Source organism: Mixophyes fleayi, chromosome 9 (genome assembly GCF_038048845.1).
Source record: "Mixophyes fleayi isolate aMixFle1 chromosome 9, aMixFle1.hap1, whole genome shotgun sequence".
NCBI classification, from domain to species: Eukaryota; Metazoa; Chordata; class Amphibia; order Anura; family Limnodynastidae; genus Mixophyes; species Mixophyes fleayi.
The window spans coordinates 47,739,162-47,757,936 of record NC_134410.1 but is presented as its reverse complement, the minus strand read 5'-3'; the positions used below and the strand labels follow the sequence as shown (position 1 = coordinate 47,757,936).

Here is an 18,775-nt window from a genome sequence, read left to right as displayed (position 1 = left end):
GAGAAGTGCTTATGATGTTCTTCTTTGTGAAAGGGTTTTTGACGGCAGCACATTTATTTTGTGTGCCCTGGCAGAGATTGTGGCCCGCACTGATGACAAGGAGTAGCTTGAAACACTTGATCAAGGGCTTTTGCGAAAGTGTGACTAAGATCTGGGGCTGCCAGACTAGGACAAATTGGGAAAAGAAGCTGATGCAGAGGTGGAGAGTAGTTGAAAAATAAATGAGATTTATTTTTATGAGGAGGCTTAGTTGAGTTAAAAAAGGTTAAAGTGGTGGAGGAGAGGCTGGAAGTGATCAAGTGATGGTCGGGAGAGGGATAGTAATAATAAAGAACTCAGAAACTGAACAAAGTCAGAAGCAAACTAGATCAATACAGTGGCCATCACAATGAGCAGTAGAGTCTGTCCGCTGCAAGAATCCACGAGAGGATGTTAGAAAGTATTTTTTAAGCAGAAGGAAAATGTGATAATCAAATGTGATTTTTAAATCATCCAAGATGATGGTGGGGATGTCAGATGATAAGAAATGAGGAGAGAAATAGTCAAGGAATTGTTGAGATGATCCAGGCTGATGATAGATCACAGTAACACAAAGAGAGAAGGAATAAAAACTTTGATATACTCTACCTCAAAAGAGGTGAGTGATGGGACAGTTTGGAGAACTTTGAATGTGAATAGTAAGTAAAGGAGGTCACCAACCCCACCTTCTTGTCTGCTACCAGGTGTCGGTGAACTTGAGACCAGCATGTGAAAATGCTATGGTCTCCAGTATGTTGGCAGCACAAAAAAATTAAATTAGGGTATCCAAACATATTCAGAATATCAGAAAAGGACTTGCTACACATAGCATGTCCAATAATTTTTAGAAAGACATAACAGACGAATACAGGAATTCAACATATACACAAATTTTGGAGACGAGGAGAGTATTTGGCTTTTATTTCTAGATTAGAAGCCAAGTGGATATTCCAATTACCAAACACATACATGTGTTGGCTTACAAGTGGACACTTTCACAGGTTTGATGCAAGCAGGCCAGGTGGATTCCACCTGATTCAAGTGGCCGCTTCAATGACAACCTTCAGTCAGAAGACTAAGAGAAGCAACAAAGCGGAGCAAGAGGGAGAGAAGTTAGGGTAAGTCTAAGGGGGGGATTCAATTGGCTGCGTTACTGGAAAAAATAAGGTGGCCTGCGCACGATTGCCAGCGTTACGGTAATGGTGCACGTAATTACCCTTAATACGATAATTTCAACGCCGGCTTTTTGATCAGGGAGCTGGGGGCAGAAAGCAGGATTAAAATTACTGTATTGATGGTAATAGATTTAGCGCCGCGTTACTCGGACGGAATTGATTTCCCCCTAAAAGTAATCTTTTAAGTCCATTGCCAACATCATTTCAAAACAATAAGTAGATGTCCCCAAAAAGTTATAGCTATTTAGCGACCATATTTTTATTTTTTTTGGAACAACAATGTTTTTTGTTTAACATGAATGGTCTGCTTTAATATGATACATTTTGGTTTAGCTGTTAACAGCATATAACTTTACATTTATTATCCTCTGACATCTCCACCATAATTATGGGTGATTTCAACATACCCATTGATAGTCCACATTCCACATGTGCCTCCCCACTACTCTCTTTAGCCCCCTCTGCCTGGCTCCTCTACTCATCGGGATGGCCATTGCCTTTATCTTGTTTTCTCAAGACTATGCTTAGATTCTGATTTTCTTAACAGTTCTTTCCCTCTCTTGGATCATCACCTGATGAGATACCAGCTCTCCCCCCAGTACTTTAACCTCTCTGCTGTCAGACTCTAATAGGCCTCCTCATACCCGCAAAATCTTAACTCCATTAATTTTCAACCGTTTTCCATCTCCCTGAAATACCTTCTCTCTCCAATTCTATAGTCCCCTCCCCTGATATGGCAGTACCACATTTTCACTGAACCCTAGCAAAAGACTTGAGCAGTGGCTCCATACTTTTCATGTCGACTAAGATGTCAGCCATGGCACACTAGAGAAACGCGACATCTTCAGAAACCTTCTCAAAAAGCAGAACGTCATTGACATAAATATCGTACTGCTAATGATTTTGTCACATATACTATCTATTACTACTTTCAACATACTCTGGACAATGGCAAAAAAACATATTTCCATCTCTCATCTCTGCTAAGGCTTTAAACCCTTTGCCTTATTAACATGTTTAAATCTCTTATCCTATCAGTGCACAAGATGTTGCTTCCTACTTCAAGAACAAGATTGATAAGATCTGACATTAAATTGTATCTTCATTCTCGATAAACAACCAGCTCACTTACTCCCCTGCACCCTCTCTCACCTTCAATTCATTTGATCCCTCAAATAAAGATGAATTATCTACTCTCTTATCTTCCTACTCTGCTACCTGTCTTCTTGATCCTATACCCTCACAAATTACCACTTCTCACTAATAAGCTTCTTTGGATTTCAATATCTATATGAGGATGATATCAAAATGTATCTGTTCTCTCCATATCTTTCACCATCTGTGTTTGCCCACATTACTATCTTTCTACAATTTCATGTTGGATGTCCTCTTGCCAACTGAAATTCAATCTTTCAAAAACAGAGTTAATAATATTCCCAGCAGCCAACAGAAGTTACCTACCTGACATTTCTATTTCTGATGACAACATGACAGTAAATCCAACTCCTCAAGCTTGTTGCCTTGTTGCCCACTTTCAATCTATATCTAAATCCTGTTACATACATCTAAAAAATATTTCCAAATATACACATATCTTGCACAAGACACTGCAAAAACTTTAATTCAGACCATCATCTCCCGTATTGACTCTTGCAGTACCATCCTTACTGGTCTTCCCCAAATCAGGCTCACACCTACAATTTATTTTGCAAGCTGCTGCTAGACTAATTTTCCGTGCAAATTGTTCTTCCACTGCTGCTCTGCTCTTTCTCTACATTGGTTGCTTGTTGTTTACTGAATCAAATATAACATACTTCTACTAACACACAAGGACATTAACAAAACTGCACTACATACATCTTCTCACGTGTCTCAAAATAGCTCCCAACTTGACACCTCAATTCTGCACAAGATCTGTGTCTCTCATCTAAACTCATTACCTGCTCCCATTCCCGGTTAGAGGACATTTTTTTGCTTCCTCGCACAATAAGACTTTCCTCTAGTCTTCAAACCTTCAAGCGTTCTCTGAAAACCGACCTCTACAGGAAAGCTTATCAAATTCCTCAACCACCCTCTTAACCTCCCTAGGGTACCCTATTGCCACCCATTACACAATTCACACAAGGCTTGCATGTGTTCTTTCTACACTGAATCAACTCTCTGACCCCTGACACTCTGACTAACATTGCTGTGTGACTGGATCATAGCACTTTCTACCTTTGTAATCTGCCTGGATCAATATGCAATATGTAACACTTAACCTCATGTATCAAACTCCCATTACCCTATAGATGGCAAGCAGGGCCCTCTTAGCTCCCTAAATGTAATACCAGTATCATTTTATTACTATGTCTGTTCCCAATTGTAAAGTGCTTCGGTATATGGTGGCATTCTATAAAAAATGTTAATAAAAATAGCAATGATACAATTTTTTTTTTTCCTTTAGACATTTACAGGCCATAATTTATTATAAAACTTACGGCAATAGGGGGAAGACATTTTCTTTTACTGCTACTTGAAAAGAGGTAGCTGACTATTTAAATCAGTGGTGGGCAAAATGCTATCCGCGTGCCACCAGCAGCCCAGTGATTCTTCGCCCGTTGCCCCCAGTCCCGTGCCTTGCTCTGACTTATTCTTATAAAGCAAGATTAAAGGTAAGTATTTTTTATATTTTTATATATGTGGGGAATTTTTGAGTGGCATTTGGGGGATGTGTGAGTGACATTTGTGGTGCTTTAGGGGGCTTTGTGGGGAGGTCTTAGAGACATGTGGGGTGGTCTAAATGACATTTGAGGAGCATGTGCAGAAGTCTGAGTGGCATGTGGGGTACATGTGGGAGTATATGTGGGCATTTTATGGCAAGTGTGGTTCTAAGTGCTTGTGGGGGCATTTTGTGTCAAGTGGAAGTCTGAATGGTGTGTGGTGGGATTTTGGAGATAGTGAGGGGCATTTGGGATGAGTGTTGTGGGGGTGTTGAGATCGCTTGGAGGCTAATTTTTGTTATTAAGGGTAATGTGCGGCCCTTTTGAAGATTGGAGGGCCGCGCACATGGCCCTTGAAGTTTGTCAAGTTGCCCATCACCGACTTATCTGGCAGAGGAAGACTTGCTAATTAGGAAAAAAAATGTATTTTACATCACCATATTTGAAAGGACATTTAACGTACCTCATTTATTTCAGCAACATTGTCTTCAAGCTTATTGTCAGAAGTGTTTTTAACTATGATTGAAATATGAAGAGTTAGTTCATTCATTTTTAATTCTATTTATTTGCACCAAAAACCTAATTTAAATGATATATACGTTGTTTCTTTGGTGTCATATATTTTTAATTTCAATCACCTATGAAACTACATACGTTTGTTGTATCTTTTCTTTGTCTTTCGGATTTTAAACCTTCTGTAGCCATCGCTTTCATTAGAGCCCTCCGAATGACTTCTTGTGTCAATATCTTCTGCACTGGATTTATCTTCTGTGTCGGACTTCACAGTAAGCTCCTCCTGTGAGTTATTTTTTTTTAATAAAAGGCAGCGCTGTGGAATTAGTGGCGCTATATAAATAGCTGATGATGATGATAGAAATGAGTTGTAAGCAAATGACATTTAACCAATAATCAAATTGGTAACTCCAAAGTGAGATTTACAAAAGCCCACAAACTGCAAAAGTCTATGTGCAGGCGAGAGTACCAAATGTATGCTGGGCCACATACTCTCTCTCTAATCCAGTCACTGCATTATGGAAACCACCGACTTCCCATCTACACTAAAATTCACCCGCAATCCAACAATCCTTAAACTAATACTACTGCCAATTCTAACCCTTAGTCTTATTCTCAGCCCTGACATTAACAGCAACTACTCTGATCTCAACTGTGCCCTATTATTTTGTACTGTATAAGTAGCAATTTTTGGGTTACAATCTAACTTTCCAATACAGTTACTTCTCTTTTCATTTTTCCAGATGTCTATTTTCTCATAGGGAACGTCAAATTTCTATATTCTTTTTTTTTTTTTTTTGCAACTAACAGTATATTTAAAATATTGCAGATTGTTCAACAATAGTTTATTAAAGGTCAAATCAAATTTGATAGTCCCGAGCAATGAGTTTCAAATATAATTATGTTGGGGGATTGACATGGTTGGGAGCAGCCCCACCAGTGCGCTCAACTGCGCGAAGCTCTGCATATTGGAAACTCCCTTACGGAGTTCATATTTCTTCAGTGGTCCCCCCAGCCTGGAGGAAGGGAAGAATAGAACACTAACTAGCTGGAGGGGCCTGTTACTAGATTTTTATAAGATATCTGGGTTAATTGTTTCTAAGGACCCACCAAACCAAAGAGTGACTTCTGAGTGAAACTATGATTTAGCTATTAATGTGTAATACAATGATAAACCATTCACCAACCCAGTCACTTACATTGTTGCCTGGGAAATCTTCATCTAACAGTTCTCTTTCCTCCTCATGAAACTTAAATGGTGACAAGAAGAACGCAGCTGCTGGCTCCTGTTGTGTTCTGATGAGGTCCACCAGTGTCTGAGGAAGCAAGACCGTTATAATAGTCATTACGGTCACCGTGCAATGAAATGGTGATATCTTGCCATTTTGAAACACAAGCAACAAGTGTAAAGGATATAGAATAGTCTGTGGTTAAGAGGTATCAATAAGTGGCTCAAAAGAGGAAAAGAAATACATAAAAAAGCCATAGAGCTAACTATTGAGTATTTAGTCTTAATTAAGAAAAAACACCTAAGACTAGATTTACTAAATGGCGGGTTTGAAGAAGTGGAGATGTTGCCTATAGCAACCAATCAGATTCTAGCTTTCATTTTGTAGAATGCACTAAATAAATGATAGCTAGAATCTGATTGGTTGCTATAGGCAACATCTCCACTTTTTCAAACCCGCCGTTTAGTAAATATACCCCCTTATCTGTAGTATCTAATATAAATAAATATGTAAAATAGTTATTGAAAACACATATAATATTTATGGGAGCCCTAATAATAAGCTGGATTTCAAGACGAAAGACAAAATATAATGCAAAAAACATCCTAAATGCAAAATATAAAACTAGATAATCACAATCACCTATTAAAATAGCTGCTTATTAGCTAAAGCTTTATCTCTATGGGGTAAATTCAATTTGGCCCTGTTCAACGTGGCGTTAATTATTTTTCATACAGTAATTTTAACCCTGATTTCTGCTCATGGCTCCCTGAGCTGCGAGCAAAAACCAACATTAAAGATTACCGTATTAACGGTAATAATGCCCACTATTACCGTATTAACGGGACTAATGCGCACTATTACCATAATATCGGTAATAGTGTGCAGGCTGCATTACTTTTGGCAGTAACGAGACCAATTGAATTCCCCCCTATGGGTAGATCATTATAATTAATTGTATTCCGTCTTCAACCGAATATCACACTACCAGCCATGGCCACTAGTTATTTGTTGTTTAGCTGTAAAAGTATCTATAACTTGGTACTTAGCAGTATATTTGTAGGAGGACCCTTCCTGGAGAAATAGTTCTCATCCCAACCTGGTGCATTTCACTAATAATAATCAACGCCAATATGTAAATGAATGATATTAAGCAATGGCATTCAGATGTTAGTTTGTGGCATTGAATTATTTTCTTAAAAGCCTTATGAGACTATATGAAGCACTGTATTATCAAATATATTTTCTGGAACCACTTCATCAGGGGTAGTGTATTAAAAAAAAACCTGTGTTTCTTTTCCTAGCCTTGGCTTGAACGACCTGTGTAGTAGTCTCAGCATGCTATATAGGCATGTAGGGCAGCAGGGTGGCTTATTGGTTAGCACTGGGGTCATGAGTTGGATTCCCAACCATGGCCTTTTCTGTGTGGTGTTTGTATGTTCTCTCTGTGTTTGCGTAGGTTTTCTCCATGTGCTCCATTTTCCTCCCACACGCCAAAAACATACTGGTAGGTTAATTGGCTGCTATCAAATTGACCCTAGTCTCTCTCTCTGTCTGCCTGTGTGAGTGTGTGTGTTAGGGAATTTAGACTGTAAGCTCCAATGGGGCAGGGACTGATGTGAGTGAGTTCTCTGTACAGCGCTGCGGAATTAGTGGGGCTATAAAAATAAATAATGATGATGATATATGTGTCCGGCTGACGAGGCCAACAGCTGTAGAGCCACAGGTTGCCTATATTGGACTTTGACCATAGACACACACCTGCATGCCATGATAGTTGTTTTTTTTTATTTGAATTTACTCACTTCTATAAATTTCTCGGGGGTTGTATTAATTGTCTGGAAGAAATGGCTGCCGATCCTTGCTGGTTCTTCTGCAGTCTTTGATGTTTTAAATACATTGGAATCTTCATGTTTCTGAAAGATCAAAAAAAAGATTTCACACACTTTAAACCTCTTACATAGCAGGCTTTATTTATTTGATTGGCCGTAGGTACTCCAACCACTGTAATTCAAATTGGTTAATTTAGTATTATGCATTTCCTGCTTTTGTATTTGTGTATTTGGGATGGGGCATGACAGGGAATGAGAACAGATTGCCTTCTGTATCTGTAGTCAGTAGGCAGCAATGATGTCCTTCTATTCTTTTAATGCAAATGTATTCTCTGACAATTCTCATCTATATTGTACAACAGTTATGAGTATTTGCATTTAAAGGGGCGTTGCTGACACTCTCTCCCACCCTGTGATGCAGTTATTCACTATGCTTGTTCCTGCACTGAGTGACCAGTGACTGCTCAATGATGGTGGCAGTGGTGCATGTTGTGGGCCACCAGGCAAGGTGTGAACTATGTCTCTGCAGCCGCTAGGATAGTGCCATCTGAGAGGAGGTTCTCATTGCCCTGTCTACCCCCTACAGACAGCAATAACCTGTTCTTTACCAAGTAGTCAAATTATAACAGTGGAGGAACTCCCACTGAAAAGAGATTTTTTTTACTTAGTATTACATCTTTGTGAAAAAGATTGTGAGGACACCAGGGTTGGAATCATAGTTCTTTAGATACCTGGTCCTCTCTAAATACAACAGTGCTCCCCAAGGTGAAACGTGTTCCCACCCCAAAAATATAACAAGTGTCAGAAAATCACCACTGGAAATAAAAACTCAACAAAGTCCCCAGCAAGTTACCTCCCAGCACAGAGCCCTAGCAGGCACAAACACCCGGTAATAAAGTCCAGAGCTGACAATCCAAGTGGGCCAGGAGTTCTGATCCGTAAGTTGGGTCAGTGTATCTTGTTGATCCCAGCCGCTTGGCCAACTCTCCACCAGCTTGATGGGACCCTGGGTATAAGTCTCCCTGCCAATGCAGGCTCACTAATTTCCCAGAATCTACCAGTGTCTCTCTACGGAGTGGTGACAGAATCAGTCCTAGAGGTGCACTCCGCTCTGTCTGAAGGAGCTCCTGCTATAGCAATACTTTCTGGCTCTAATAAAATAAAGCTACTCTATATCAGTCCAAGTCCCTGCTCTTCCAAGATTCTCCAGCAACCCCTCTCCCTCCCCGACATCCCTTTTTGTCTCTTCTCAAAAGACACCCGATCCTGGCCACCTCCCTGGCTCAACCCCCCCCACACTCATTGTCCCCTTGTGATTGGAGGTGTGAAGAGTTTGGATGGTAACAGGGGTAGAAGTAGAGCATGACATCAGTGGTCTTCCACCTGCAGTGATGGTGCCACTCAGTCTGAGTTGAAGAGTTGCTGGAACAGATAGTTAGCAAACAGGCAGAGTCCACCTCCTGATTTTAGATAAGATCCTGACCCTCCTGTTTTTAACCCCTTCCACTCTTTTTTTATGTCACAGGGTACACAGTTGTTTCACACTTCCTGTGAGCTGCCTCCCCCATCTCTCTCTGGACACACAGCAATAACAGATCTGGCTACCGGGTGGCATTTAATAACAGAGTGGGCCATGGTTGTTTAATTGGCCCAGTGACTGACAGACCGCGCTGGCACGATATTCTCACTGTGATGCCCGGTCTTGTCAAAAAGACAAAGGTGTTATCCCCCAAGAAAAATCTACATTGCTCCGTGAGTGGTACAGAAAAAGAGCGAAAAGCTTACCTTGCATATTATGTCATAGATCAAACTAAAGTCTTCTTCACTTCTTTTAATAAGCCAGACTGTATTATCCCCGTCATCCTCTTTACTCACACAGATCTCATACTCATGTTCTTTTTCTGCCCGATTCTAATGTGACAGGAAAAGTGACTGTTACTTGCAAGAAATGATTTCAGGTTAGATAGTTTTTTAAATGTAAATCTTAAATCTTCAATATATTACTGCATTGCTGCTACAAGTCGCTCAAGATTTCACGTGATTATAATTAATAATCCATTTGAAGTACGGTAGGATTCATATTCTTCTCTATCCTGTCCAATCAGATTTTGGGGAAAAACAGCAATTTTTCTGTAGGCAAAGTTTTCAGTAAATTATCCCAATATTTTGAACTTGGTGGGAAGGAAGCACTCACAGAAAGGGTGCTAAATTTAGGTTGTAGGGACTTCTAAAATACTCCACCTCCACCCCCAAAGAAACGTATGCTCTAATGGATAGAATATTAGGCCAACCAATTATTTATTGTTGTCAGATTGTCTTTTTTTCACACTGATTATGTAACTCCTTCTCCATAAGTAAATGCCTTTAATTATGTCTATTAAAGTCTGAGAGCACCTAGGTGTGAACAGTCTGAGAGTACGTAAGTGTGAAAAGTCTGTTCCTCTTTAACTAGAATTCTGGTACGATTTATATATGTTATAGCCTATAAATTGATTTGAGCAACTACCAGTTCTCTATAACGATTTATATAACAACAGAGGTATGAATGTATTTATTAAACCATCAAAGACAAAGTTCCTTAACTTTATAGTTTACCTTAAAGACTATGGCAGTCCAGTTTTCTGTTATCCATTTCTGAAGCAAAGTGTCTCTTATTGCTGTTTTAAGATCATCAGTATCAACACTATCATCATCACTGTCATGGAAGTCCTGATTATAAATGAATAAACACAGGAACATTACATAGAGAGACTTGCAGAGATGTAATGGCAAAATATGAAAAGATAATGTCAAGTAACTAAAGCTACTTGGCAGCTCCCTTGTTTTCAAATAAATGGAATTATACTTCTCTGGTACATGACTGGTGCTTCAGGGCATACACCATAAGATCTAAGTTAACACATTACCCTTGTACCATCTGATGACAAAAGTCCATAAAGATGTGCGAGATGTTGGGACTATCTGTAATGTAGTGGGTGCAGTAATACTTTACTTAACAAAGCTGCAGTGGAATATCAACTAAACACCTTACAATGTGTTTTACCGTCATGGTTCCTATCTGAGGATTTTAATTATGGGGCTTAGTTGTCCTTTAAGGCAGTTAAGCCAGTTAGGGGAGAATAGTGATCTTTGTTATTGACAAAATCTGCTTCCTTTACCAGGACTACTAGATTCAATGTTCCAATTTATAACCGGGTAAATAAAATCACCCATAATTAGAACATCATTACCTTTTCCATTTGCATTAATAAGGGAGATAGAAATGCCCGTAGAGAAAATGTGGACTTTCTGCTTTGCATAATTACTCACCATGACTGTAACATCATCAACAATATCTGTTGTATCCTCGGCCAAGCCCTCCGTATAAGACCGGAACCCCGATTCATCTGTAGGTTTTTGTTTTCTAAGTTTAAGGCGGGGCATTTTGAATCCTTAAATAAAGTAGACATTGTTACACTGTCATTCTAAATATCAAATAATTTTATTATCATTTATACAGTGCCTTAATTATTTGATTATTCTATGATCCAGCTCCTATAACTTGCAGACAAGTTCCAGTGGAGATGGTTTGGGTCCACTTATTGTAACATTTACAAATATGAGGACACCCAGAGATTAATAGATTAACAGAGAAGTGAAACAGGAGCAACCCTTTTCCTGGAACCACAAAGGAAATCCACTGAAGAGCATTCTTTTGACATACTTACAACCTCATTTTTACCACACACACATATCCCAGTTTGGATTATTCATTATCGGTTTTCTACCACTATTTTCTGGGGTTTTTTTTCATACAGATCCTTTTTGTACTTTCTCAGATCTTACAATATGTGAAATCCTCTCCTTCTCTCTGGAAAACTTTGAACCGATTCGATACGTGGCCAAGAACATGGTCAAAATTTGCGTCTCACGTTTGCTGTCCGCGATAATAGGGTTTGAGGTTGTCTGTTTACAGTCACCATTCACTTTAAAATGAGTGTTTTCAAATGTTTTTATTTTTAAACACTATTTAAATAATATTTTTTCATACTAAAAATTTATTTTTTTATTTAGACTGAGAAAAATAATGTGTTCCAAGTTCACTGTTCAATGTTCTCAAATACAAACCATTAACATGTATATTTAAGCTTGAGCGCGTTTGAGCCAGTTCGTAAATGTGCGAACCAGCCTGATCAGATGGGGTACGATTTAACGGAGCTTATTAGACTGACAGTGAGTACCATGAAAAAAAATTCACAAAATTGACTTGCCCGACAATTAATAAATGCTGACTGACCTTTATAATGAGAGGCAGTGTGTTTTGACATCATCATCATCATCATTATTTATTTATATAGCGCCAACATATTCCGTAGCGCTTTACAATTGGGGACAAACATAATAAACTAATAAACAAACTGGGTAAAACAGACAAAGAGGTGAGAAGGCCCTGCTCGCAAGCTTACAATCTATGGGACAATGGGAGATTGACACATGAGGTTAAGTCTACATTTTGCATTTTGGCCCAGCCAGACTGCAAAGGTAAAAGTGACTCATAAACTAAATGAACCCGTCACAAAACAATGTTGGTCAGGGGGTAGTTGTCTTGTGTGAAATTGTGTAACAGGCTAAAGGTAGCGAGGTTAAGAGGGTGGCTGAGGAATATTATAAGCTTGTCTGAAGAGGTAGGTTTTCAGAGAACGCTTGAAAGTTTGTAGACCAGAGGAGAGTCTTACTGTGCGAGGGAGAGAATTCTATAGAGTGGGTGCATCCCGAAAAAAGTCCTGTAACCGGTAATGAGAGGATGTAATGAGGGTGGAAGAGAGATGCAGATCTTGTGTAGAATGGAGTTGCCGAGTTGGGAGATATTTTGAGACAAGAGAGGAGATGTATGTTAGTGCAGCTTTGTTGATGGCCTTGTAGGTTAGTAAAAGTATTTTATATTGGATTCGGTACAAAACAGGCAGCCAGTGTAGAGACATACAGAGTGATTCAACAGAGGAAGAACGATTTGCAAGGAAAATTAGTCTTGCCGCAGCGTGCAAAATAGATTGTAGAGGTTTGAGTCTGTTTTTGGGAAGACCAGTAAGGAGGGAGATGATAAGTGCATGAATTAAGGTTTTTGCAGTGTCTTGCGTGAGATATGTGCGAATTCTGGAAATGTTCTTTAGATGTATGTAGCAGGATTTAGATATAGAGTCAATGTGGGGAACAAAGGATAGGTGTGAGTCAAGTATTACACCTAGGCAGCGAGCTTGTGGGGTGGGATTTATGGTCATGTTATCAACAGAGATAGAAATGTTAGGTATGCTCTTGGTGGGTGGGAATATTATTAACTCTGTTTTAGAAAGATTAAGTTTGAGTTGGCGAGAGGACATCCAAGATGAAATGGCAGAAAGACAGTCAGTTACACGGGACAACACAGATGTCGAGAGATCAGGAGAGGATAGATAGATTTGGGTATCATCCGCATAGAGATGATACTGAAATCCAAAGGAACTTATTAGATTTCCAAGAGAAGCGGTATAGATAGAGAACAGCAGAGGACCTAGCACTAAGCCTTGCGGTACTCCAACTGATAGGGGAAGTGGAGCAGAGGTGGCTCCAGAGAAATTAACAGTGAAAAAGCGATTAGAAAGGTAGGATGAGAACCAGGATAGAACAGTGGCTTGAAGACCTAGGGATTGCAGCATTTGTAGGAGAAGAGAGTGGTCAACAGTGTCAAATGCAGCCGAGAGATCCAGGAGTATTAGGAGAGAGTAATGGCGTTTAGTTTTAGCAGTGATCAGATCATTGACAACCTTGGTTTAAAGTGGCGTCCGCTATATCAGTATTTTTAAAGCGGCAATGCCTAACCCTAACCCTAACCCTTACCTTGGATGAGAAACGTCATTGCAGCTTTAAAAATACTGATGTAGCGGTCTTCATTTTAAATGACGTCAAAACACACTGCCGTCATTACTGGTGCTCGTGATTTGTTACCACACTGTCGGGGACTTCTTTTGTCATTATAAAGGTCATTCAGCATTTATCAACTGTTGGGCAAGTCAGTTTTGTGAATGTTTTTTCTTGGTAGTCATTGTCGGTGTTGTCAGCGCCATTAATGTGACAACCACCGGCCTGATCATGCGCTAACAACCAGGAACCGATTCGACTGTCTTGAATTAAGCTCAATTTAAAAAATGTTATCAATCAAAAATTTGAGAAAGTCCAACAAATGTTTTAAATTTTTGTACCTATCTGTCAAAGAAGCAATATGTAGCCAGTATAATAAACTCTACTTTTAACTTTATCTCTCCTGGGGGTATATATTTATCAAGTGGCGATTACGAAAATCCACAGATTCTCTGCGACTTGCCGTCCTTTTTTAAAACGGCAATTTTATTAAAGACAAAACAGATGGGCTTTTGCCTGTAATAAAATTGCTGTTTTAAAAAAACTCATGGCAAACTGACGAAAATAACCGTTTCTTTTTTTTTTTTTATAACCGCCGCTTGATAAATATACCCCCTGCTACTTACTACATGTTCTTTACTCTGTTCCAGCTCTATGGAGACATTTCCCCTAATCCTGGGGAACATTCTTCAATTGTCTTCAAACCTTATGTCATGCATTGCTTTTCCTTGGACTGTAAACTGATTTGGGCAGATGCTTTTAAGCCTTTTTAAGGCACATTTGGGTGTGGCCCACAAGCCAGCCTTGCTATATGTTAACCCCTATACCTGGGAGGTGAGTGCATCTGAATTTAACTGCATTTTAATGGTGTTTAAAGCATATAGGTCAGTGTAGGACCTGCATATAATGAGGTGCCCTTGACGTTGGGATGCAGGCTTAAATCTTTTGATCAAAATATGAACTAATACCTCATGTTTTCATTTTGCTAAATACACACAGATATGCAGTGTAAAGGATAAGTGCTGACAACTGTCTTTTTGTTTTGTATATAGATGCTTTTATACCTCTTGTTTCTGTGTATGTTACTGTTTGATTCATTTTTAGTGCAGCCTCCCAGTATTGTATAGAATTGATCCTTAATAATAAATCCTGTTAAATAACATAAAGCACTTTATATTGTTTTCTAGTGTCAAATTCTATAGAGGCTCCAACAAAAAGGTCATGAGTTTAAATCCGCTCTTTAAATGTTCTGTGCAGGTGCCAATAATCAGTAATATCAATGTGGTGCCATTTGCATCATTCAAGAATATAGAGGGATTTTTGAAATATGGCAAAGAGGTGGAGAAGAAGCATTTTTAAGGCCACCTCTGAGCTGCGGGAGATTGGTTCTCATCCTATACTTTGAAAAGGATGCAATCCAGTTGTACTACAATGGAGAAGCACATTTCTAGTTGCATTTTTGAGATACAGATTAGAGACTGACAGCTGCATTTTCATAAGTCAAAGCATCAAGTAATAGAAAGAAGAACAATGCTTCAATACTTCAGATGTGGAAGATACACTGAACCCTGAGTATGTACAATCATTCACATAACTCTTCAACTATTAAGCACACAGTTGACATTTTAGTGTTTGTTAAAAAGCTACATTGTTTACAGACTGATTTTAAGATAAAATGTACACTGTAAAGCTAGGTACACACTACATGGTTTTCGTCCAATAATCGGCTCAATCAGCCGACATACGACCGCTCGTTCCAAAGTCGGGTCAGTGTGTGCAGTGACACGATGGTCGAAAGTCTGCCCAAATGGATGAATGTCGCCTCATTTGGTTGGTCGTACCGTTTAATATTTTCGTTCCAATCTCGTTTCCGTTGTGTAGTGTGTATAAGTTTCCGACCAATCCACAACAGTGAGTAGGAAATTACAGTCATTGCTCACGACAACATGGCTGTAAAAAGTCGCTAAAGGGACGTCTGCTCTTCCCTTTATCGTACTAAACAAGGCTAGTGTGTATGCAGTCCATGGACCGAGCGATCGGAACATCGATTGCATGTAAAATCGATCGGCATAAAAAGTTGGTGGAAAATTCTGTAGTGTGTACCTAGCTTAACATCACATTTTCATTCACTCCAGTTTTAACCAGACTATTTTTTTTTCAATAAAACTTAAATATATACACCTGGCTATTTTAATCACAAGGACAATTCCTTAATTACTAAAGAAATAAGGTAGTAAGAATATAGGGTAAAATTCTACCTCTTAATGCATTTTTCTGCAAATAAATATATTCAAAGTGAAAAACTCCAGAAATATGACACTTGATGTAAAGACAATCCCATCAAGTTACGGAAAGCCTTATTGGGGTCTATAGAGGAAGTTGGAAAGAATTACGTTTTTCTATAGAACGGGAAGCCTAAACAGTATAAGTAAGCAATGCTGTCTCGTGATGTTTCTCCCCGTACACAGGAGAAATGCAGCACTCAAGGCAATAGATGCACACAAACATCTGAATAGACAGGTATTCTAACATTTACTTGAATAACTAAGGTGCAGAGCTTCTCGTCTCCATTATAAGTCTGCAATTAGTGGATTATGGACTATAAAAATGGAGGAAATAATAATGTGCACAGTCTATTTTTCTTTAAATCCAGACCCCTTACCTTTTATTTGGTGTAGAAATCCTTTCTTTTCTTTTTTTCTAGAATGAAGAAAAAAATCTTAAAACAGGAATGCTAAAAGATCTAGTGCTAGATTTACTAAGAATCGAGTTAGGTGGTGGTTTGAAACCGCCACCCATCGCTGGCGGTTTAGTTGTCCAAACCGCCGCATTTACTACAAGGCGGCTTGAGGCTTCAGTTTTAAAATGACTGGCGATGTATGGCGGATTAAAAAAAGCTAACCCACCGGCGGTTTTGTCCAAACCGCCAGTAATTTGGATGAAACCGCCATCAAAACCGCCATCCAAAAGACAGCACAGAACAGTTTTAATACCTGCTTCAGAAAGGCTGGATAGCTTAAACATGCTGTTTGAATTATTTTGCCATTCAGAACATAAGAGAACCACCATTGACATTTAAATTAGGTTGGCAATCATTATTTATTGATTAAGGGGCAAAATGAATTAAATAGTAACTTACGAGGGGAAAAAAAAATCATTATATTAAGGGGATAAAATTATTTAATTATTATATTATTCAGACAATATGTAATGACAAATTGTGCAATATAAATAATTATATCCGCCATTAAGAATCAGTTAATAATATTATATATTCACATTTTCCACATAATATAATGATATAATAGTGTCCCTTTAAAAAAAATATATAAAAAAAAGAAATTCCCCCATAAATTAATATTAAATTAATTTTGTCCCTTTATCAATAAATAATGATTTTCCAAATATTTTAAATGTCAAAGGTGCTTTCTTTTATGTTCTGAATGGCACAATAGCTCAAACATCATGTAGTTTGAGCATTCTCGCCATTCACAACCACCTCTTTTATTTTGGCCGTTTTGATGACTGTTTTGCGGCGGTTTTGAAAACCCCAGCTTAGTAAATCCGGCTGTTTGTATGTTCATCATTGTTAAAATCAGGATGGCGGTTTGTAAAGTGGTGAAACTGGAAAACCATTGTTTAAATTATATAACCATGGAGTTGTTTATATACAGTGTGTCCTAGCAGTTTGTGTGTAAACATAATACAATATTCAATAAGAATAAAAGAATGTCTCCGTCCTGGCCAACAGTTTCCAGTCCTCTCACTTTGCAATTAGAAATGGCACGCGTCAGGGATGCCCATTATCCCCACTCATATTCGCCTTGATGATCGAACCCCTGGCTCGTAAAATTCTTGTTAACCCTGCTATCTAGGGTGTCTGCATCGGTTGCCTCTGAACATAAATTATCTCTACGCAGATGATATCCTTCTGTCAATCACAAACCCCCTCATATTGCTTCCAAATTTACTCAAGGACATCATTCTCTTTGGTACCCTTTCTAATTACAAAATCAATGCTTCTAAATCAGAATTTCTTGACCTTAATGTCCCTCCTGCTCTTCTATCATCCCTCAAAATTAGCTTTGATTTTAGTTGGCAGTCTTACAAATTAAAATATCTGGGGATTTACTTTACTCGTTCCTATGATCAACTGTATGCGGCAAATTTTCTCCCTTTATTTTCAGCTATCCAGACTGACCTTTTAAAATGGGACAAATTTATAATCTCCTGGACGAGTGGAATGGTCTCAAAATTAATGTCATCCCCTGATTGTTATACCTGTTTCAATCTTTACCCCTTAATGACACCGACAATTCCTTTAAACTTCTTCAACAAATGGCTACCAAACTTATCTGGTCGGCTAGGAAGTCTAGGACTCGAATGCAGACTCTCAACAAATCAATCCAAGAAGGAGGGCTGGGTGTTCCCCACTTTCTCAAATATTATCGCGCCACTCAACCTCCCTAATGTGTACTCCTTCACTCTCCTCTAGGACAGCGAGTCTGGGTCGATATTGAATCCGCTCTCACCAACACTATCTCTCCTTCCTCGCTTCTATGGCTGAAACCACAGCCCTGGCCTTCCCTCTCCCTTCTCCCTCCCCCTCTAGCATTTTCGCTCGCTTGCTGGACCCACACGGTCTCCACGTACAATCTAGCCTCTATGAAATAACCCCTCTTTCACTACTGGACTTTGCCCAGCCCAATTCTCCAACTGGACACGCTGTGGCATTATTTTTCTCTCCGATGTAGTTCCGCTTCAATTCTTTCGTTCATCCGAAGATATCCAAACGCGCTTTCGCATCCCATCAAATTGCTTCTTTCAGTACCTCCAACTCCGACACTTACATGACACTATCTGACGTACAGTCGTTGATATACATTTAACCTCCCTCTGGTCTCCTTCTGTCATCTCCGCTTCTCTTCCAGGGGCCTTATCTCCACATTTTATCGCTTCATTGTAAAACACAAATGCCCCCCTAAGGACCCCCACAAACTCAAATGAGTGGAGGACATGGGGGAGTCGCTTCCCCCTGTGGAATGGGTTAAGATTCGCCTGAACCTTTCTAAAACCTCTATTTTTAAAATAAGCAAAAATTGTCGTAAAATCTATTACAGCTGGTACTTGGTTCTCCACCGCCTACACGTGATATACCTGGGCTCATCCCCACTGTGCTGGCGTCAATGTGGTCGGCAGGGTACCCTGTCTCATATATGGTGGCACTGTCCGAAACTGCTTCCCTTCTGGGAATCGATCCACCGGTTAATTTTCAACATTACGCAGATCTCTCTCCCCCATCTCTCTCTTATTCTTTGCTGCTTCGCTCAACTCTCAAATTATCGAATCAAACTCAGAAACTCATTACACACATTCTTAGTGCTGTTAGTTTCCAAATTTCCCTTTTTTTGAAAAATCCAAGCCCTCCCCCC

General features: G+C 39.2%; 1 protein-coding gene across 1 annotated transcript in view; it reads right to left on the bottom strand.

Moving 5' to 3' along the window:
• LOC142100617 (uncharacterized) overlaps positions 1-18,775 on the bottom strand; it is a 48,634-nt gene that overhangs the window by 8,847 nt on the left and 21,012 nt on the right. Inside the window, exons 6-13 of the mRNA XM_075184286.1 lie at positions 16,006-16,043; positions 10,779-10,900; positions 10,065-10,178; positions 9,255-9,380; positions 7,443-7,553; positions 5,608-5,724; positions 4,550-4,691; positions 4,359-4,411 (exon numbers count right to left, since the gene is read on the bottom strand). Of these exons, the coding sequence (XP_075040387.1) occupies positions 4,359-4,411; positions 4,550-4,691; positions 5,608-5,724; positions 7,443-7,553; positions 9,255-9,380; positions 10,065-10,178; positions 10,779-10,900; positions 16,006-16,043 (823 nt within the window). The remainder of the gene's footprint in view (positions 1-4,358; positions 4,412-4,549; positions 4,692-5,607; positions 5,725-7,442; positions 7,554-9,254; positions 9,381-10,064; positions 10,179-10,778; positions 10,901-16,005; positions 16,044-18,775) is intronic.